The sequence below is a fragment of the Arvicanthis niloticus genome, chromosome 6, assembly GCF_011762505.2.
Source record: "Arvicanthis niloticus isolate mArvNil1 chromosome 6, mArvNil1.pat.X, whole genome shotgun sequence".
NCBI lineage: Eukaryota > Metazoa > Chordata > Mammalia > Rodentia > Muridae > Arvicanthis > Arvicanthis niloticus.
The window spans coordinates 60,985,830-61,007,556 of NC_047663.1; the positions used below are offsets into that span (position 1 = coordinate 60,985,830).

Sequence of the window (21,727 nt, forward strand, 5' to 3'; positions counted from 1 at the left end):
TTTACCTGTCCTGGTGTAGCACCGTTGCCAAGGAGTCACACCGGCACTATGCCCATCTCACAGAAGACAGTGAAGGTTAGAAGGGTACCCAGTAAGGCAAGGCTAAGGTTCAGCTCTACTGATGCCCCCTTCTCTTCTCTCTGCAATGTCAGGGGCCAGTGGCAGAACCCCAAGGATCCAGGGTCCCTTACCTGGGTCCTGTGGCTGCCTCCCAACCTGCATGCTGTTTACTGGGGGTCCTATGTCTGCCTCCACAGAGATGGAAAGGAGGCTCAGGCTGCCACATTGACCGCCTGGGGCCCAATGTATATTTAATGACATCTATTATTCCTGTTTTGTCTCTGGAAAGCATGAGCAGCTGACATGGGAGCAAGGAACAGCCCAGAGAGCAGTAGGCTGAACTGCAGTCTGGCTCCAGCCTTAAAGCTCTCTCCCTTTCTGGTGATTGTAGAGAAATCAGGTAAAGCACCCCAAAGCCCACTTCTCAGGTAGCCAAGAGCATTTGTATACTGTCAGCCAGAAGCACAGGACTCAGCCGGCACCAGTGGAGCCTCCGGCCTGGCTCGAGCATCAGCTGCCCTGCACTTAGAGAAGCCTTTTGCTATTCCAACAGTCTCAAGGGCTTCCTAAGGATGCCATCTATTCTGGCAACTGACCCTGGCCTCTAGAAAGGACATGGGGGCTAGGAGTGGTGGGAACCTGCAGCCTCTGGACAGTCTTCTTGGGCTGGGCAGATTCTGCCTTCTCCTGGTTACCCAGGCCCAGGCCAGTCCCTCACAGGCTCTTTCCATTGGCTGTTAGCTTCCCTGCTGCCCCATTCCCCATTCCCACTGTACCAAGCACAGAAACACAAGTTCCCCTGGTCTGGTCTGGGAAGGAACCAGCTTTTTCTTTTTGTAAATTTTATTTCAGAATGGAGGGCAGACACAGGAGCTCAGAAGGAAACGAAGCCAGATCAGAGGTCCCACACAGGCAGGAGGCTGCTCTGGGAGGGGCTCCAAGGGGGAGGCACTTTAGGACATTGGCTGGGCCCTGGCTTCCACGAGGGACAGCCCTGTGTTGGGAGGACCTGTGGAAGGTTTCATCTTGAGGCCACAATGTGCTAGAGTTGCTGTCAGGAGTCTCAGCCTCGGGGACCCAACCTGAGCTGGGTCAGCTTAGGTCTAGCTGGGAGGGTGTGGGTAACTAGCTCCTTGAGTGCTCGGATGGACCACAGGACATGGACACAGGCTGTAGGCTGCTGGGTAAGCCTACCATAGGTACAGGCTTTATAGGGAATGTCCTCAGTTAAGCCCTGGTCCCCAGCCTTGCCTGTCCCAACACTGCTTACTGAAGGAGATCATGAACCAGCCAACTCAAGAGTCACTTCCTGGGGTTTATGTTTGTACTGTTCCTGTTTGTGTGTTCCAGGGGGTCCAACTCCCCGGGAGCCAAGCAGCAGGAAGGTGGTGTGATTACTTCTTCACAATCTGGATGACGTCCTCGTGCTCCATCGTGTGAGTCAGGCCCACCCGCTGAGGACTGTACTTGGTGCTGGTTCCCTGATGGAAGAGGGCAGAGGGGACATGTCAGCCTCTGGATGGTCAAGGACAGTGGGATTGGGGGGTGGGGGTGAATGCCAGAGGAAGTAGGGGCTCCTATAGCACAAACTCAGTGGGCCCAGACAGGGAAGCATCTCACTTAAGTCTTGGAGATGGAAAGACCTACTTCCAACTCCGGTTATTCATGGGGTAGGACAGACAGACACAAGAGTCTCCATGCAGAAGGGCAGGGATGCTGCCAGGAATGCTGTGCTGAGCCTAGCCCTGAAGCTGTTGGGTCTAGCCTTCCACCCAGCTCCTGCTTAGACTTACCCACACCAAGGCATACTTGAACTGGCTGGCCAGTGACCGATGGATGCGGTGGCACTACAGGACAGGAAAGTCAGGGAGATGATGAGGCCCTGTAACTGGGGCTTGTGCTGAGCAACCATCCCACATGAGGTCCTTTGATGGCCCAAGTCATGGGTAAGGCAGCCATAGGCCCCATAAGCATGGGCCCTTGCTTTACCCTACCCACACCCAGCTCTAGGCAGGTTTGAAATCACACCCAGCAACACTTCTGCAGGTAGTAGCCCTCTGCTTGTCTCTTCTGGACAACTGTACCCACGTTCCCTTTGAAAAGGTCAGGAAGGCTTTTCCAGAACACCCACCCTGGCTTGGAGTCATAACTGCTTGGTCGCTGTCTGTCATGCCTCCTAACTCCAGCTGTGGCCTACAGCATCTTACATATCACATCACACCATGCCTTCCTCCTGGTAGGAATACTATACATGGTGAGAGCCAATTTACTCTAGACAAGCAGCCTGGTCCAAGGTGGAACATGCTCTCCCAGAAGGGCCAACACCTGTGTCTACAGCTCACCATGCTCCCAGTAGGGGGCACTATAACCATGGTCCAGAAGAAGCTGGAGTCCTCTCAACCCTCTTTAGCCAATGGCTATGAAACCTGGGCCCAGAAGGAGAGGTAACTAGCCTAGCTGTGTATCCAAGTACCACAAGGCTGGTACCCTGTTGGCTCAGGTTAGACTTGCCAAATGAAAGGCTGTACTAGAGCAGACTACTGGCCTGCCTGTCTTTCTGAGGGACTGCAGGAATGGTTGGTTCCCTGGTCCCCAGAAAACAGATTCTGAGAAATATCAGGGATGGAGGAAAATACAACCTATGAAAAGAACTCAGGACCATGGCTGTGTGGCCTGATGCTACTCAGGGGTGTCAGGCAGCAATTCTCACAGGGAGAGGGACTCTTATGTCCAAGACCACAAAGTCCTGACTGGGATGTTCCTTCAGATCTGTACTCAGTCTTAGTTTGGACTCCAGGGCACCTCAGTCCATGCCCTCCAAACTTCTTCCCGAACTACATCTGAGCAGACCACAGACTCACACACAAGAGCTGAGCTCTGGGGACAAGGACCTGAAATCTGCTAAGCTCTGGCAAGACCAGGGCTACCACGTTTGGAGCTGATGTTCAGTGAATGCACGATGGGGCAGGAAGCAGCCACAGCCACCCTGGACTTAGGCAGTTGGGGAATATGGAAGAATAGCCAGGCCCCAGGAGCCCTTGGGGGCTCAATGGTGGCCACAGGAGGTGGTGGTTCTGAGCAACAGCCCTGCCACTGGGGAGGTTGGAGGGAAGGAAGAAAACTGGCCTTTCCCGGGCTTAGCTCCATACACACTGGAGAAATTGGAATATAATGTAACAGCAAGGGTGAAAAGGTGGCAGTTCTCCTTCACTGGCACCAACCCCGTGATATCAGGAGCAGAGAGACCTTTTCAGTGCCAGGTGGTCAGCTGAGCCTTATTCACTGTGATCTTAGCCACTCTGCAGCTGTTACCCAACCCTACTGGACAGGAAAAGAGAGGTCCTCCTCCTCCTCCACCACCACCACCGCCCACCTCACGGGAAGAACCCATCTCAGTGTCCAATAACCAGGTAAGCCAAGGCAAGACTGCTTTACCTCACCCCTCTCTACCCTGGCTGGAACGAATAGCTCAGGCCTCATCCTGGCCATTCAGGTAGGTTTTCAACTTACCACGTGTTCAACAGAGGCCCCTTTCCGGAGAATGATGGCATCTGTAAAGTCCGGTCTCTCTGCAGGGAGATGAAAGGATGTCAACCAGTCTCTGTCTGTCTTGGATTGGCTTCTTTTATAATGGGCTCCTGGCTTCAGAGACTCATTCTACCTCCCAGGCCCCCAGCCTTGCTCCTTACTATCTGGCATACCTTTAGCATAGAATCTTGTGCTATGCCACCCTGTCATCCATTACATAACCCAGAGAGGAGCCATGGCATGTGTGGGCTGAATGGGTAGGGGTGAATGGATGCTGCAGCCTAGGAGGGAAGCCATAGCCCTTCCTAGCTTACCACAAACTGCCCCACATTCAGGTAAGCAGTGTGTACCAGAGATGGAGACAGAATAAGGAACCTAACAAGTGACTTGGTACTGTGGAGAGAGAGCAAGAGAGCAGTGCCTCTGTGCCCAGTGGGGACCTGGCACAGCTTTCAGACCAGCTGCCCCACAGCCAGCATCTCAGCCACGTGAGTTTAGTCCAAGCGAGGTCCTCTGCCTGGAGAGAAGAGCAGGGCCCGTTCTAACAGACAAGCTGACACAAACAGGCTGGCAGCCCTGGGAAAGTTGGGGGAGGCTCATTTCTGAGCTGTCATTCTCAACTCACGCCCTCTCTTCTTGGTGTAAATGCAGGTGAGAGCCAGGTACTCCCAAAGCATCTCCAGCAGGTAGTCCAGGTTCAGCTTCATACCACAGCTGCAGAGAAGGTAGTGTCAGGCAGGCAGGCAGGCAGGGCCTGGGGGCTCAGAGGCCATATAGTCTCTACTGTTGGAAGTAGTACTAAGGCCAATGTGGCCCTGCCATCACCTGTTAACAAGCAGGTTATCATGATGCCAGCTGTGCCTCTGGATACCCAGCATCATAACCAACAGAGCTCAGCATCCTCCTATGGACCAGTTTGGCTGCATGTTATAGGGAGTCCATGGTATCTGTTATAGGGACAGAAGCCTGCTGTGTTGGGACCATGGGCATGTTCACACTTCCCGAAAGAGGACAGATGGATTGCTAAAGGTCCAGGGCCACCCACAGGTTATCTCAGAATACAGAGGGAACATGTACTGGGTAGCTTTATGTGTCAACTTGACACAGCTAGAATCATTAGAGAGGAAGAAGCCTCAGTTGAGGAAACGCCTCCACAAGACCCAGCTGAAAGGCATTTTCTCAATTAGTGATCAATGGCGGAAGACCCCAGGCACTGTGGGTGGTGCTACCCATAGGCTAGTGCTAAGGTTCTACAAGAAAACAAGCTGAACAAGCCAGTAAACAGCACCCCTCCATGGCATCTGCACCAGCTTGTCTCCAGGTTCCAGCCTGACTTCCTCCAGTGGTGAATTATCATCTAGAAGTGTAAGCCAAAATAAACCATTTCCTTCCCAACTTGCTTTTTGATCACAGTGTTTCATTGTAGTAATAGAAACTCTAACTATGACAGAGGAACCCAAGTTTTGGGACAGCCAGACTCAGGTGGCCCTGGATGCTGTGGTAAGTATAAGCTGGGAAAGGTGACCATCTCCCAAAACCAAGGATGAATATGTCTTACGCAGCACAAAGTATCTGGACAGATGTTGCCCTCTGCAGCAGCTGCAATGTCTAGGAGACAATCCTCAGCTGTCACCTGCTCCCACAAGCCAGGCCCTCAAGGAAGCCATCAGAACACTTGGTTTGATGGAGGGAGGCAGAGAAGCAGAGGACTTAGTACAACCTCCCTGCAAAGGAGCTCTGTAGGGTGTCTTCAGGAAGTGAGTCACTGATCCATGCAATAAAGAAGGGCAGAAGTGGGGCCAAGGTGGACTTCACCCATCCAGCAGCCATGGGAGCCCTTCCTGTAGCTCCTGGGCTTTGAACTCTCCCTTGGGAGGAGATGCTAGGCTCTGTGACTCACAGGAGCTGAGGGTCCAGCTCTCTTCCAAACTGAGGTGGCCTGCCAGGGCCTTATCCCCTGGGATTAGAACTCTGAGAGACAGGACATGGGATGCACGCCTTTAATCCCAGTAGTTGGGAAGTGGAGACAGTTGGATATCTGTGAGTTCAAGGCCAGCCTCCTCTACATAGTGAGTTCCAGGACAGCCAGAGCTATGCAGAGATCTTGTCTCAAAACAAGAAAACAATCTGAAAGGTGGCAAGAAGCCACCTTCTTACCTGATAACTACACTGTTGGGCTTTCGAGCTAAACGGTCTACTTCTTCCATAGAGATCTGGTCGATTTTGTTATACACCTGAGATTAGATAGCAGAGGAGCAGTCACACCAGGGACAGAGCCTTAAGGGTAACACATGGGCTGGCTCCCCTCAATAACTCTGGCTGGAGGACCCCTCCCCCCTAAAAAGAACCCTGGTTTCAAGCTCTCCATCCCTCTAAGACTCCAGCAGCCACTGAGGCAGGGGAGGTGATATGGGGAGAGTCCTGGCTCTCAGTTCCTCTCAGCAGACTACTGAAGTGGGTGGGAGCCATCTAGGTCACTGCAGTGCAAGAGATACACTCAGAGAAAAGCCACGTGGCCTGGGCCACCGCACCACTTACATAGAGGCAGGGCATATACACCCGATTGCCCACAATCACATCGATGAAGTCATCTGGAGAGCAGTCTTCTCGGAAGAGTACCTCAGCGCTGAAGATCTCTGAGTAGCTCAGATTAAGGGCAAGCTGTGTACTGGTATGGTGTCTGCATGGGGCCCAGCAGTAAAATGCACTGACAACAGGGACCTAGCCACAGTCTGCCTGTGAAGTTCTACAAGCTCTGAAGGCTTGAGGGACTCTCTCACCTCTAGTCCCTAAAGATAAAATTATGAAAAACAAACCAACAGGTGACTTCAGTTTTTGCTGTCAAGAGTGACCTAGCACCTGGAACCCCAGGCTATCCCAGCAGCACCAGGGGAAAGCTGGAGGTCCCATCCTGGCCTGCCTGGCCTCACTCATTGGTACCTCTTGACTCTGGAGCGCTGGCCCATTCTCTAGCACCCTGCAAACACAGCCCCTGCTTCTTCTCCAAGCCAGAGACCCCAGTTCTCAGGACAGCTGCCCAGGACATTCTGTCTTTCTTCTAGATGTCATCTGGACACCTGAACATCCAACGAGGAGCCAGGAGGCCAATTGCCAAGTGTATGGCTGGGTCCTGAGCCCTGCCAGCGGCCCCGGGATAGGAGGCCCTTCCTGGAAGGATACTGTATTCGTGTAGGATGAGCTGCACCAGCTTCTCCGAGCATTGTGTCAGTGTGACCATTGAGTTAAAGGAGATGCCGCCACCTTTCTTGGGCTGGAACAATAGAGAGTCAGGGAAAGTTGCTGGTGAAGGGGCAGCAACATCAGTTGTCCATCCCATGTGGAGGGCCAAGCAGTTCCCAGGCTGCCCCTGGGTAGAGTGTGAGCATACCTTGAAATAGATGTTGGGCTTGTGCTTGTTCAGGCGAATGCCCACAGACTCCAGCTCCTTCTCCAGCAGGGACCTAGGCAAAGGCTGAGTGAACCTTCACAGGCTGTTTCTAAGCAAGCCACAGAGCTTCCTCATGGCCTATGCAGCCCTGATTGCATGGACAGAAGCCAGTTCCCTCTTCTAGTCCCTTCCCTAGCAACCCAACAGCCCAAAATTGTGGCGAAGCTTCTAAAGCAGAGGCTAGACAGTGCCCTCATGGGTGCCTAGAGGAGGGTAAGGAGCTCCCGAGGCTTACTGCTAGAGACAGGCTAGTGTGCTGCTCTGACAGCAGGGGTGGGCAATAACCAAGGCTAGGCTGTGTCCCTTATACTCAAGCCTAAGATCACCAATCCTAGCTGGACATCATCTAGCAGGGAGGACACCTAGGCTGGGTGGTGGCTAGGTTAGATACAGACCCCTTGAGCCAGAGATACACAGTACCAGCCCCGTGGGTTCCCCTGTCCTGCTGCACAGACCTCTGCACATCTCCCTTGGTGGCATCCAGCATCATGACGACAACATCAGCTGTGCGTGCTACAGCAATCACCTGCCGGCCACGGCCTCGCCCTGCACAGGTGGAGGGAAGGGTATGCCTCAGTGAGGCCCAGGCAAGATAGGACAATGTGACTATGCAGCCTGAAACACCTACTCCCTTCCAGACACTTGCCATTCCGGTTACATTCTGCTCTGTGCTATGATTTTTCTTGGCATTTTTTGAGGGAAAGCCACGAGCTGTTTATTCAAGGAGTCTGGCTTTGTTTATCTTCTTTGAGGCATATGTTCACTTATGTAACCTAGGCTGGTCTTGAACTCACAATTTTCCTGTCTCCCACCTCCTGAGTGCTGGGAATACAGGTGTGTACCACCTTAGCCCAGCTAAGACTGATTCTAAAAGTCACTGCCTTAAGTGGAATGACAGGGTAGTGATGGCCTTCCCCTTCCTGCAATAAAGCCCAGCCCAGCCTCATGAACACTTTTTCATTTACTCCTTAATACTGCTGTATTTAGTATGACTGTGCCCATTGTGAAGATAAGCATTTAACCACCGGATCAAGATCACAAAGTGAGTATGACACCAGCATCTGAATTGTAGCCCGTCCTGTCTGGAAGGCAAGGGTACCAGGACTAGGGGTCCACAGGTGGGCTCCAGAACAGCCCCATCCATTTTCAGTACTTAGTGACAGAAATCCGACCTGCCTCCCACACCCTGCCCTGCTCCCACCTTGCGCTGCTCCTTCAATGATTCCAGGAAGGTCCAAGAGTTGGATGTTGGCACCTTTGTACTGGGAAAGAGAAGAGAAGGGTGAGGCAAGGGCTGGGCTACTGTGGCCAGGAGCCTGCCTGGGCCTATGCACCTACAATGGGCCCACAGTTGATGCCAACTATGGCCAAGTCAGGGCCCCATCACCTCAGCCTGGCTTAGACTACCATATAGGAGCTAGAGATGCCTGAGAAGGCCTGTAGAACACACTGCTGTACAATCAATAACTCAACTCATATGCAGACACAAGGTTCCATCCAACAGCTGGTACCCGTGCAAGCAAGGCTGAAGTCTGAGGCTTTACAGAGGGGTAAAGAAGCAACCAGCTAGCAGCCAAGGGGCTGGAGCTGGATGTGCATGGGGCAAAGAACAGAGGGGCACCAGGCAGAACTGCCATATGTGGGTCTGATCTACTGGGACAAGTTAGGATTCTAGGCCAGCCAGGTCCTTCTCAGGTCCCCAAAGGGCCAGTATTGCAGGGTATCCCCATATAGGGGCATCTATCTCAGATGCTTATATGATGCGTACTTCACAGATGCAAACACAAGCACACCTCTTCCATGTAGGGCCCGGCACAGTCCACTTACTTCAATGACTCCAGGGATGCAGGTCAGGGTGGTAAACTCATAGGATGCAGCTTCGCTGGCTGTAGAGGTCATCAGACTCAAGAAAGTAGACTAGGAGAGAAAAATAAAAGGCCACTGCCCTAAGGAGTCTGAACTCAGTCTCCTGGGCAAGTCCCTGTGGGATAAGGGGCTGCTTGGGTAGACAGAGCAAGAGCCTTCCTTGACTTTATATTGGGGACTCGGCAGAGTATACAAAATAACTGTTCAGAGAGAGCATGGTCTCTAGCCTACAAACATGGACTGACACCAGTGTCAATGTTCTCTGGAGGCCTCACAACTGTCTGAGGCGAGGGACCTGGCCCCTAAGCTCTCCCCGCCTGTTCCAGCAGCCTGTCTCTGGCCCTATTGTCCTAGTGAGACTAGAATTCTGAGCTTGCTGCTGCTCTGGGGCTGTAAAGGGGCTGCACATAGAAGTTGGTTCTGAGAGTACTGGCTGCCACCATACCCAGTATGATGCTAGAGGCTAACTTTTGGGTACATTCCTGATCCTAGACCTGATGGCCCACCCTGCAAGACAGGACTCATTAGGGGCACACTTTCTTTCTATTATAGAGAGAAATTATACACTAATTACAGAGGGGGGAAACAAAACAAATCAAATATGCCTACTCTATAGCAAGAACCCAAGTTAACAGTGGCTGCTTTGAGATGGATTCAGGAGTTGCTCCTGCTGCAGACCCAGATAGTGCTTGCAGGCCTACATTTGAGCAGCCTCCTGTGTCCATCTTCCTTCTGCTGTATTGTCTGTATACCAGTGGACCTGCTAAAAAGTAAGCTAGCATCTCAGTCTTAGTTTCCACAACCATTTTCCCAAAAAGGAAACCAGGGCTCCTTGGAGAACTGGCAGAACCCAGATTAGGGCAAGAAGTAGATCAGATGAGCCAGGCCTCTGGAGAGGAATCTGGCTGGAGGGACACATGCTGGGATCATTCTGAAGCAGTCAGATAGTCCCAAAGCTAGGACTTCAGGTAACACCTAAGCAGTACTTCCTCAAAACGTCAAGGTCATCAAATCAGGCTGAGACTATGGCTCAGAGGCATAAGGCTGCTCTCCCCAGTACTGAAATGAGCTGGGGAGTTGGGGCTGGGGAGCTGAATCAGAAAAGTGTTTGCTTCCCTAGCACCCATGTAAAGAACCTACGAGTGGTCCTATAGCTCCCTGCACTGGGGAGGTGGAGGCAGAGGAAAGCCCTGGGGTGGGGTCAGGAAGACTAGCCTACTTGACAAGGTCCAGGCCAGTAAAAGGTCTTTCTTAAAAAACCAAGATGGAGGGGCTGGAGAGCTGGCTCAGCAGTTAAGGGCACTGGCTGCTCTTCCAGAGGTCCTGAGTTCAGTTCCCAGCAACCACATGGTGGATCACAACAGCTATGTGATCTGATGTCCTCTTCTGGCATACAGGTGTACATGCAGATAGAGTATTCAGACATAAAAATAAATAAATCATTAAAAACAAACAAACAAACAAAAAACAAGGTAGAAAGCCTAAGAAATGACACCGGACCTCACCCTAACCTCCACGCCTATACGCACACATGGGCATAAACACCCTCATACACATGTGACTATGAGAAAAATAAAACTAAAAAGCAGGGCCAGATAAGGTAGGGGCACACCTTTAATCCTAGCACTCAGGAGATAAGAGATACTCAGATAGCTCTCCTCTGAGTTTGAGGCCAGCCTGGTTTACAGAGCCAATTCCTGCCCCTGTAGAGCTACATAGCGAGACATGGGCCTTGAAACAAAACAAAAAGTAAAAATCAAAGTGTGCCGAGGCTGCCTAGAATCAGGGGGACAGGACAGGCGAATGTGAGGGAGAATCCAGGTGGGTAGGGAGGCAGGAGTTAAAGGAGCTGTGAGTCCAAGCACAGACACAAAGACATTAATGCATGGGCTGTAACAAGGGTGCTATCCTCATGTAACAATGTTACCAGTAAATAATGTTATAAGGACTCTGGCATCTCTCTGCAACAACAACAACAACAACAAAATCCAAGATCATTCTAGTATTAAAAACCTATTGTCTGTCAAGATGGCTCAGCAGATAAAAAGTATTTGCCACCACGCCTGACAACGTGAGGTCTATCCTAAGGACCCATATGACAGAAGGAAAAAATTGACTCTTTTAAGTTCTCCTCTGACCTCCAGTGTGGCACATATTTGAAATGTATTAAAACCTTATCTGCCCTGGCAAAGATGCTTACTTAATCTCACCACATAAAATGTAAGTCAAGATAGGACATTTAACTGAACCACTATCCAGAAGAAACTTTCTAGAAAACTTCACAGTGACTACATCACCTCAGGTCAGTCTGTCTGGTAGCTCTGAGGCCCAACTTCTCTTGACTCATCACCTCTGTTCTCCTGATGCTCACTCGAGCAGATAGCTCAGCTCTCCCAATGTCTACAGGCAGGCTTCCCCTAAAAGCCTCTCTCTGCAAGCTCCAAGCTGTTATATATCCTGACAGCACCCAGCATTCACAGAGGGAGGGCATCTCACTAGAGAAGTCTTCACCTACCCAGACATATCTTGAAGGATCTTAGACTTCCTTGGAGTTTAAAACCAACTAAGATGACACTTGAATTTGCTCAAATTGTCTTTTCTGAAAGGAAATATGTGTAGGCGGAGTTGGGCATGCCAGTATCAGGCACAATGCCTGGCACAAGGTACACACTGAATAAATGTGTGCCACTGGCTGAGTTGGAAGGCCAACTATTGCTGCTAAGGAGCAGAGAGAGTAGCCTCTTCGTCAGGGTGAGGGAGGTAGGGATGGGCATGCAGGTAGGTGACCCTCTATTGTTCTCCCCCAAGGTCCACACGGACCATCACTGACCTTACCCACAGAGGGAAAGCCAATCAGTGCCACGCGGGCATCACCTGACTTCATGACATCAAAGCCCTCTCCTTTAGATGAGGCTGATTTGGATGGTTCCAGGAGCTGGGCCCGATACTTGGCCAGTTTAGCTTTCAGCAGGCCCAGGTGGTACTCGGTGGCTGGAGGATATAAAACAAGGTAGAAATAAGCGTCAGGGTCTTTACCTGGTGGGTCAGGTGGGGACCCACACAGGGCCAAGTGCTAACTGAGAACACCAAGACCAAACAACAGTCACCTCAAGGAGATCTCAAAGGTCCCCTTGGTACCCCACTGGCACCTCAGCATCATAAGGAGCAGGGATGGGGCAGCACTAATGGTACCTGGGGCAAATGGGAGGTTACAGGACTGCTCTCTGCTCACTCTGAAGCTTTAGTCTTTACTGGTGGCTGCCCTAAAGATTCTGAGTAAATTCTGAGCAGCCAGAAGTTCCTGATAATTCATGACTTGTCACACCCCAAAGATGTCCAGAGAAAAGTTGGGTCAGGCTTGAAGGCCTTGGGTCTGCCCTGCTTCTCTATGGACACAGGGCATTTTCTGTGATGTTAGAATTCCATGGGTGCACCACTGTGTGCAGGAAGGGGACACACAAATTCGTCATGCTGAGAGACGCCCCTGAGGGGATCCAGGAGGCCACTGTAGCCCCAGACAGAGGGATGGACATCTTGTGCTTTGTTTTGACTTTATGTATCCTGACAGCACCCAGCATTCATTGAGGGAAAACATACTGTTTTCACTGCACATGCTTTTCTTTATAGTATTGTTAGGGTACCATACTGTTTCCAAATTCTGGGGGGACACGGGTTACATTACTGAGAAGAAATTCTATTTCAGGTCTTACCAAATCTGCATCAAAACCTGGGCATGGTTGAGACTGAAAAACGAGGACCTCACCTGTCCTGCCCCTACTCCTTCCACCCTTCTCAGACCAACTGACTATGTCCTTGCCTCAAGGCCTATGAACCTGCTGTTGCCTGAGTTTAAATCAGATCGACCCCACCCTGCCATTACTGCCTGTCACTAAGCCTTGTGCATCAGTTTATCTGCAAAATAGGAAGGACAACAGCACTAACTCCTTCACATTTCTTCAAGACTCGGAAAAGCACTAAGAACACTGCTTGCCAATTCCACCTCTCCCCACTGATCCCCAACCCTTACAGTTTGATGCTTCCTTGGTATTGTATATTTGGGATGGTTTACTTTAAATATTAGGTGCTCACTTTGGCAAGGCACATGTGAACTACAACAGAGCGGGTGTTATCCCTAGCTACAGATGAGGACATTGGGTCGGCAAAAAGTGACACAACTTTACAAGGTTACATAGCAAGAACGTAGTGGACAAATTCTCTAGTCCTTACTTCCTCGACACTACCTCTCTGGCGCCTGTCTCTCTGCCGGGACAAGCTGTTTTGTGAGATGTCTTCTCTTGCCCTTCTCAGCATGAAGGCCCAGCAACCAGGACCCTAGGGGAAAATACCCGACATTGCCTTTCTAGGTCACTGGCTTATTGTGCGCGCTGAGCTTTCTCTACTTGAACACTGAGTCCAGCACTGATCAGATCTCTCAAGAACCCTGAAACCACATCGCTGAATGTGCCCACTCCCGCCTCACGCACGCCTCGGCATTTCCCTGGTGTTTCTCCGGCCTCGGGGACGGCTCCAGTTGTTCCCTCATTTTACAGACAAGAAAAACAAGGAGGATAGAAGAAGAGACCCCTCCGATCTCGCCCTCACCCTTGTTCTTCTGCGTCCGAGCGATCTCCTTCTCGATCTCCGAGATTTTCTCCAAGATCCCCATAGTTGCAGCTTCGGCGGAGACTCACACTGCCTAAAGCTTACAAGGCTGGGAACGCACGTCTGATGCGGGAGGAAAAGCAGCCAGAACCAGGAAGCGCACCAAGAATGGAGTCCTCCTGAGCTCCCGGTGCTGCGAGATTCGGATTCCGGGCACACCACGTAGAGAGCAGATACCATTCGTTCCTACCTCACGCAGCTGCGATGTGCTAGGACCAGCCCGGTCTTGACATTCTTGACATTGGCCCATTAGGGCCAGACCCACAACAACGAGTTTGAAAGGCAGAGGGGGGACCTTTTTATTCTTTGATAGTGACAGAAAAGGAGATGGGCAGAAAGTCTTATGGCTCCCATTTTGTAAAGACGTTAAAAGAGGACTGGGGTCTAGCCTGCTAGGGTAGCCTATAACCCCAGCACTCAGGAGGCAGGGGCAGGAGGATTGCTGCGAATTTGAAGCCAGCTGGTTTGCACAGCTATTATTAGTGTCAGATAGTAAAGCAAACGAAAAATTAAAAACTGAGCTCAGCAGTTAAGAGCACTTATTGCAAGCCTTAATGTGGAATATTGTTTTTTGTTTTTAGTTTTAATTTTAAAATTAAATGTATTCATTTTATGTGTGTTTTTGCCTGCATGTATGTACGTACACCTGAAGACCCCCATACTCGGGAGACCCTTCCTCAAGCCTCTGGAAATCTCGACCACCCAAAGATCACCATACCTGGATGCAATCAGCAGAGGCTTTATTAGGGAAGTAAGCCGGCGGTCAAAACGACTAGCTCTTTAGCTCCAAGAGCAGGGTTTTGGCCCTGAGTGGTGGGTTAAAGGGTCTTTTATAGCATGGGGTGGGGGGGAGGAAGGCATTTTCGCGTGCTTACACATGATTGGTTGTTTTACAAATTTTGAACATAGCACTGGGAAGGCCAAGGGAGGGGTAACCAAGAACAGTAGAACATTTCAGAGAATCTAGCCCAAATGATCTAGAGTCATGTGAAAAATCACTCTGCACACTCATTCTTCTCAAAAATGTGGTTTTTTACCATGCTATTGTGTCCTATCCTGCCATTTACCAACTATTTCAGATTATCTTCCGGCTATAGCCCCACCTAGGTGGCAGCATCTTTATCTGTAGTCAGGAATGCCTTCCTGCCTTGGGCCTCTCCCACCCATAAGTGGAAGAGGCTTGAGGAATGTAATCCAGCAAGTGTCCTTCACCTGGAATGTGAAAGCCTGAAATCTTATTTTCAGTTCCGAGTTCTGTAAGGCGAAAAATCTACACATATTTCATAAAATGGCCTTTATAATTTTTCACTCTACACACCATGTGCATGTGCTGGTGGAGGTCAGAACAGGGGATCAGATCTCCTGGAACTATAGTTTCAAACGGTGGTGAATTGTTGGGAGCTGACTTTTAGCAGAAAGCGGCTATCAACTTTGCAGCCATCTCGAGCCATATACCCTGACAAGAGACTTGTTTTTCAACACCCTACAACAGCTGAAGCACACTCTGATAAATATCTTTTTTTTTTTTTTTTTTTTTTTTTTTTTTGGTTTTTCGAGACAGGGTTTCTCTGTGTAGTCCTGGCTGTCCTGGAACTCACTCTGTAGACCAGGCTGTCCTCAAACTCAGAAATCCACCTGCCTCTGCCTCCCAAGTGCTGGGATTAAAGGCGTGCGCTACCACCGCCCAGCCTTCTGATAAATATCTTGTTTATACCACATAGTGTGTTTTGCTGTTTAGTGACCTCAGCTGCATGGTGCACGTGGTAAAGGGTCTTTAGCTGTGTTCCCCTGCTTGTGCTTATAAATACCCAGGATTTCCTTGTAAGAGAGGGGACAGTAAATGAGACTTGATTACACACCCTGTCTTGTCTCCATTCTTCAAGTCTCTTCCTCCTCTTCCCCCACTCTCTCTCTTGCTAGACCCTGACCTGCGGTCCGGAGCAGCAGAGCAGTCCAGGACAGTGAACAGCCACATGAGTTCTGGGAACTGAACCTGTACTTCAAGAACAAAGTGCAAGGGGACACCAATCTCAATCACATTACATTTTCCAAATAGAAATTGCAAATTATGGGTGTTAAATGACAGTGACAAGACAGAATGAAACTCTGGCTGTGATCTCCAAGTCTACTCACCCTCAAAGTAATGCAGTAGATGTGTATGATGCTTCTGCAAGGTAGTACAAGTTAAATGTGGTAGATTTATATGCTGTTTTGGGTGGGTATCAAAAGGTGATGGAGCATTTTGAAAGCTGGGGTGGTCCATGCAGATGAGGAGACCCGAGGAGCCCAGGCCTAAGTCCTCAGGTCCCTTCTGCCTCAAATTTCCTTTTAAAATAACAATTAGCATACAAAATAACGGGTTAAATTATAAAAATTTTTAAAGATTTGTTTATTGTATTTATATAAGTGCACTGTAGCTGTCTTCAGATACACCAGAAGAGGGCATCAGATCCCATTACAGATGGTTGTGAGCCACCATGTGGGTGCTGGGAATTGAACTCAGGACCTCTGAAAGAGCAGTCAGTGCTTTTAACTGCTGAGCCATCTCTCCAGTCCACATTATAAAATTTTTAAAGATTTAGTTTTATTTTCTGTGTATAAGTGTTTTGCCTGCATGTATGTGTGTACCATATGCATGCCTCGTTGCCTGCAGAGGTCAGAAGAGGGCATCAGATTGCCTGGATCTGGAGGGATGGTTGTGGTCCACCATATGGGTCCAGAGTCAAATCTGTGTCCCCTGCAAGTACAAGTGCTCTTAACCACTGGGCCATCTCTAGCCCCATAACATTTCCATTCATATATACCTGTGTCTTGCACTTCTTTTATTTCCCACCCCCACCCCTTCCTCGCAACTGCTTCCTAATATGGCTGCTGGAATCTTTTACTCCCATCTTGTGCCCACAGAAGTAAGCTCACTCTGACTTTACAGTTGGGGAAAATGGCTCAGTTTTCAAAAGTGCTGATGGATGTGAGGGCGATCTGGCTGCGACATCTGTCACCCCATTGATCGCCAGGGTTGAGTCAGCTGATCTGGCTGGCTAGGCGGGTGTCCCCTTCCTCCCTCACCGCTCGCTCCATGTGCATCCCTCCCGAAGCTGCACGCTCAGTCGAAGAGGACGACCTTCCCCGAATAGAGGAGGACCAGTCTTCGGTCAAGGGTATACGAGTAGCTGCGCTCCCCTGCTAGAACCTCCAAACAAGCTCTCAAGGTCTAAAAGTGCTGACATCTTCTCTGCTGTCTGCTTCATGATCCCATGGTCCTTAGTTTTTTGTTTTGTTTTGTTTTGTTTTGTTTTGTTTTGTTTTTGCTACTTGCCTGAGAATTGGGCCTATCTCAAGATCAAGGAAAAGGCAGCTGCTAGCCTTTCCTTTGAGGAAGATCTGAGTCCTCCAAACCCAAGTCTAGGAAGTCAGCTGTGAGCCCTGCTGTCCATGAAGGTCTGTGGAGATGAGGCTGGTTTACATAGGGAGAGATCACTACTGCCCTATGTACATATTTGACTTTTCCATCAAAAGAACTTAAGGTAAAAGGCACTGGAGAAAACCACAGAAGACACAGAGAGTTAATGTTCAGAATACTCAACAATACAACAACCCCATTCTGCCGAGTCACTGATGTAGCCCAAACACAATACAAGGACTGACGTGTTTAGTGCTTAGAAGAACCTGCCAAAAGCAGGAGCCTTAGGACAAGACCTGGCATAAAAAGAGTGCTATTCCTTCTCCTAGAGCTTCCAGTTCTGGATAGGATGGATTCTAGTCACACAGAGGACAAGGACCCCAGACTGGTGTTGCCCAGTGTTATTCTTTTTGTGTGCTAGGGATGAATGTATGTAGAGGCCAGAGGCTAACATCTGATGTCTTTCTCATTCTGTGCCTTTAAAATTTTTTTGATTATATTTTATTTTATTTGTGGTGAAGTGTGGTGTATGGAGGTCAAAGGCCAGCTTTTGGGAGTCAGCTCTCTCCTTCTACCATGTAGGTTCTGGAGCTCCAGCTAGGATGGTCAGACTTGGCGGCGAGTATTGTAAGGCCTGCCAGGAAGGGAGAAACTCCCTCTCAACTCACGGGAATTCACGGCCACCCCAATAACTGTAAGACACCGAACTTGATGTAATTAACAAGAGGTATATTTGATTTCCAAGCGTTGAGGCCACACTTCAAGCCTGTCCTACGCAGAGGCAAGCAATGAAGTACGACCCCCACTTAGAGAAGAGATAGAGCTTTTAAAGGGAAAAACCGCAACCCAGGGAGACGAGGGGGGAAATCATGATTAAGTATCTATAGAAAGCACCTGTCCAGTGTTGAGCTTCCGTGACAGGTTCAAGGAACAGTCATGAGGAAATATCTCATCAAACCCTATCCAATTTATCTTGTGGTCAGTTGTGTTCCTGGTATCCAGGGTGCACAGGCATGCTAACTTGAACTCCCAGCTCAAACCCTATTCAATCTGTCTTATGGTCAGTTTTTAGTTCCTGGTACCCATGGTGCATGGTCACGCTGACCTGAACTCTCAGCTCTGAACTCCTATCTTATCTATTTTGTCTTGTGGATAGCTAGTTTCCTAGGATCCAGAGTGCAGAACAAGCTGATCTGCACTCTTGACTCCATCTGTGGAAGGTTTAAAAATTTTTAACTCTTTCCTGGTACACTTAGACATCTTGGCTCTCCATCTTTTTTTTTTTTTTTTTTTTTTTTTTTTTTGAGAAGAAGTCTTATTGAAACTGGAGCTTCTGGTGCTGTTATATATTTAAATGCTAAAACTTGAACCCCTCCCCAAGATATGGTTGCCCCAAGACAAGCAAATTCCTATGTACAACAACCTCTGTTGTGTAAATCTTGCTCCCCAATTTAAAACTATTGGTTAAATAAAAATGGCTGCAACCAATTACTGGGGAGAATAGTGAGAGGTAGAGTTTGAGTTACCAGGCTGGGGGGTGGGGGTGGGATCACAGGTAGGGACCATGAAGGAGAAGTGAGAAAGGAGATAGAGGAAGCTGTCAGGAGAGGGGATGGACCATGAGCATGAGGCCAGGAGAAATGGACCTTAAGAATAACCCAGGCGAGAATCAACCAGCAAGTATTGGACCCTGAGATCCAAACTGGGAAGACATGTTCCCACAGAAACACTCATGGACAAGGGGTTCCAGTGATGCAAAAGCAAGAGGTTTATTGATCCAGAGCACTGGGGTTCCCCCACATAGAGGCACCCTGAGCTACATCTAAGAGCAGTTTTTATACAGTTTTCACAGGGTTTAAGAGGGCAGTCTTATAATCATCTCTTAGACAATGCTAACCACAAAGGCTGACCTCGAACAGCCTCTCCCTCACCCATGCCCAGTTTCTTGGCAACATTATGACAGTGAGTGTTAGCTAAGTCTATCTTACCATAGCTCCTGTTTACCCAGGTTTATTGTGCTAAGGGCCCAGCTTCCTGATAACCTTTTAATTCTCTTATCTTGGGCCCTTCTCCTGGAATGTATGTTCAAGTCTTTGGAATGTGCTTCTCCTGGAACATGTCTCTGGAGAAGTTAATTTTTAAGTTTAGGCTGAGACCTGAGATTCCTTTCACAAGTTACATAGGACATGTGGCTAGGATGTAAGAATAGCTCGAAACCTGTCCAAGCTAGGCTTACAGATTGTAAATATACCAGGATTTGGGGTCTTTTATGTGGGCTAGCTAGAATAATACTTTTTACAGCTTGTGGTACCAGACTGTAGTAGAGCATGGCTTTAATCTGAGTTCAAGGCCAGCCTTGTCTACAGAGCAAGTTTCAGAACAGCCAAGGCTACACAGTTGGACAAAAGCTAAAATTTGAGTATTTAAGAATTGAGATGCTGGACAGTGGTGGTGCACGCCTTTAATCCCAGCACTTGGGAGGCAGAGGCAGGCAGGTTTCTGAGTTTGAGGCCAGCCTGGTCTACAGAGTGAGTTCCAGGACAGCCAGGGCTACACAGAGAAACCCTGTCTCGAAAAACAAAAAACAATTGAGATATAACTTTGTGTGAGTTCAAAACTAGCCTAGTCTACAAAGCAAGTCCCAGGACAACCTGGAGGCTACACAGTGAAGCCCTGTCTTGAAAAACAAAACAAAAGTTGGGAAGAATTGGTATGGTCACCAAGAGAGAGATATCCGGCTCTTTTGATGTGGTCCATGTGAAAGATGCCAATGGCAACCTTTTGGCACTCAGCTTTCCAACATTTGCAGTGGGTGACGGTCTCTAGGAGAAAGGCTGGAGAAGTATTTGTACTCTTGCTACTACAAGTCTTTCTAGGCAACATGCTAGATGAAACAGCATATGATGAAACTAGAAAAAAAAAAAAAAAGAGGCATTAGAAAGGTGCTGTGGGGCTGGAGAGATGGCTCAGCAGTTAAGAGAACTGACTGCTCTTCCAGAGCTCCTGAGTTCAATTCTCAGCAACCACATGGTGGCTCACAACCATCTGTAATGGGATCCGATGCCTACTTCTGGTGTATTCATATACATAAAAATAAATAAATCTTTTTAAAAAAAGAAAGGTGCTGTAGAGCACATCTATGGTCCTAGTGCCTGAAGCTGAGGCAGCAGCATTGCAGATTGAGGTCAGCTTGTTTACATTATAAAGCTCTGTCCCCTGGCACTCCAAGCCCCACATTGAGATACTCACTCTGCTGGCACAGCAGTGCACACATCTACAGTCCCAGTGGCTCAGGGGTTTTAAGAGAAATGATCAGTTGAGCCCAGGAGTTTTGAGACCAGCCTGAGAAACTAGAGAGAACCTGGCAAAAACAAAGAAACGATTGCACCATCAGAGGACTTTCTTAGCTGTGTGCCACTGTTGGCCTTTTGCTTCAGGGAAGGGAGCTGCTGCACCACCTCTGTATCTAGCATGCCGCATTGCATACAACAAGCTTAGGGAAATCTTTTCTTTTTTATTTGATAACTTCCCAGTTTAGTTCACATTCTTTCCTGACAAATATCCATATGAATTTGAGGTCCCTTTTCTGAAAATGCTCTAAAATTACTTGTGCTTGCCTGTAACTTTTTAAAATGCTGATGAGAGAACACTCACAAACACACCCCTATTTAAGCACACTTAGCTTTTTTTTTTTTTAAAAAGAGGTAAAGTGGCTCAAATGGGAACAATGCTCAAAAAACTAGACAAAAACCAAGTAAGACTAAAGATGTTAATTGCATCAATCTGTCCCTCCAATGTTTTATTATTTTTATTTTTAGACAGGGTGTCACTGTACAGCCCAGAACGGCCTGCTGGAGTTCCAGGCCCATCATCACATCCAGATTCTCTTCTCTCAAATACCTGAATACCCTCAGTGTGTCTGGATTTAAACTCTTCCAATGTTAAATGCAATGTTAAATGAAAGGCTGCTATGGATAGAGATATTGTCACAAGAGTCTAGAATAGAGAGGTATAAGGCAAGCATACAGCACCACTGGCTGCTGGCCATGCACACACTCCAGATAGACCAGACTACCCAGGCTTGCTGGGCTCAGAGACTGACCTGGACCTTGTAGGTCATTCTTATTTTATTGGGTTTTATTTTGTTCCAAATTTGCTTGTTCCATTATTTTGTAATGACAGCAAGGTCAGATGTTTAGTTAGTCTAAGAATGCTTAGCCACACTTCAAACTGTCTTACTCAAGTGTTTTTATCCTTCTGAATATATACCCAATTTCCACCTACAGTTTGTTTGTTTGTTTGTATTTATTTATTTATTTATTTATTTATTTATTTATTTATTTATTTTTCGAGACAGGGTTTCTCTGTATAGCCCTGGCTGTCCTGGAACTCACTCTGTAGACCAGGCTGGCCTCAAACTCAGAAATCCGCCTGCCTCTGTCTCCCAAGTGCTGGGATTAAAGGTGTGTGCCACCACTGCCCGGCTATAGTTATTTTAAAGATATACAGTAAGTCAGCTGAAAAGACAGGTGTGGCATGGGGCTAAGGGCTGCCACCACCTGTGGGCATAGCAGTGGTGAATTGCTCACTGGTGGTTGGTGAGTAGGACTGGCTAGTGAGTGTTCCCCAGGAAGGCCTTTGCAGTACCAGCATTTGCTGGTACACCAGCTAGAAGTCAAGAGTCACTGCCACAGGGAACTTCTGTGGATCATAGCTCCCAAGTAGCTCAACTTCAGCTTCGCAGTTTTTAACTTACTTTTTCT

The 21,727-nt window shown here is 48.7% G+C and overlaps 2 protein-coding genes across 2 annotated transcripts in view; both read right to left on the reverse strand.

The window, feature by feature from the left end:
• Window positions 1-865: 865 nt before the first annotated feature.
• Window positions 866-13,675, reverse strand: Drg2 (developmentally regulated GTP binding protein 2). The gene is made up of 13 exons (XM_034506969.2): window positions 13,505-13,675; window positions 11,733-11,893; window positions 8,864-8,953; window positions 8,238-8,298; window positions 7,492-7,582; window positions 6,977-7,049; window positions 6,769-6,859; window positions 6,127-6,224; window positions 5,746-5,822; window positions 4,214-4,302; window positions 3,571-3,629; window positions 1,854-1,907; window positions 866-1,541 (listed from the first exon to the last, which is right to left on the reverse strand). Exons 1-13 carry the CDS (start codon window positions 13,566-13,568, stop codon window positions 1,455-1,457), a joined length of 1,095 nt encoding a protein of 364 aa, XP_034362860.1. The 5' UTR covers window positions 13,569-13,675; the 3' UTR covers window positions 866-1,454.
• Window positions 13,676-18,715: 5,040 nt separating this feature from the next.
• Gid4 (GID complex subunit 4 homolog) overlaps window positions 18,716-21,727 on the reverse strand; it is a 29,265-nt gene continuing 26,253 nt past the window's right edge. Inside the window, exon 7 of the transcript XR_013111281.1 lies at window positions 18,716-19,873. The gene's annotated coding sequence lies outside the window, so the exon portion shown is untranslated. The remainder of the gene's footprint in view (window positions 19,874-21,727) is intronic.

Coding starts and splice junctions, on each gene's coding strand:
- Drg2 (XM_034506969.2), bottom strand. CDS start 13,568: ATGGGGATCTTGGAGAAAATCTCGGAGATCGAGAAGGAGATCGCTCGG. Junction 7,050..7,491: donor ACCAAGGGAGATGTGCAGAG/GTCTGTGCAGCA, acceptor GCCTTTGCCTAG/GTCCCTGCTGGAGAAGGAGC. Junction 4,303..5,745: donor CCCAACAGTGTAGTTATCAG/GTAAGAAGGTGG, acceptor CCTTCTCTGCAG/CTGTGGTATGAAGCTGAACC.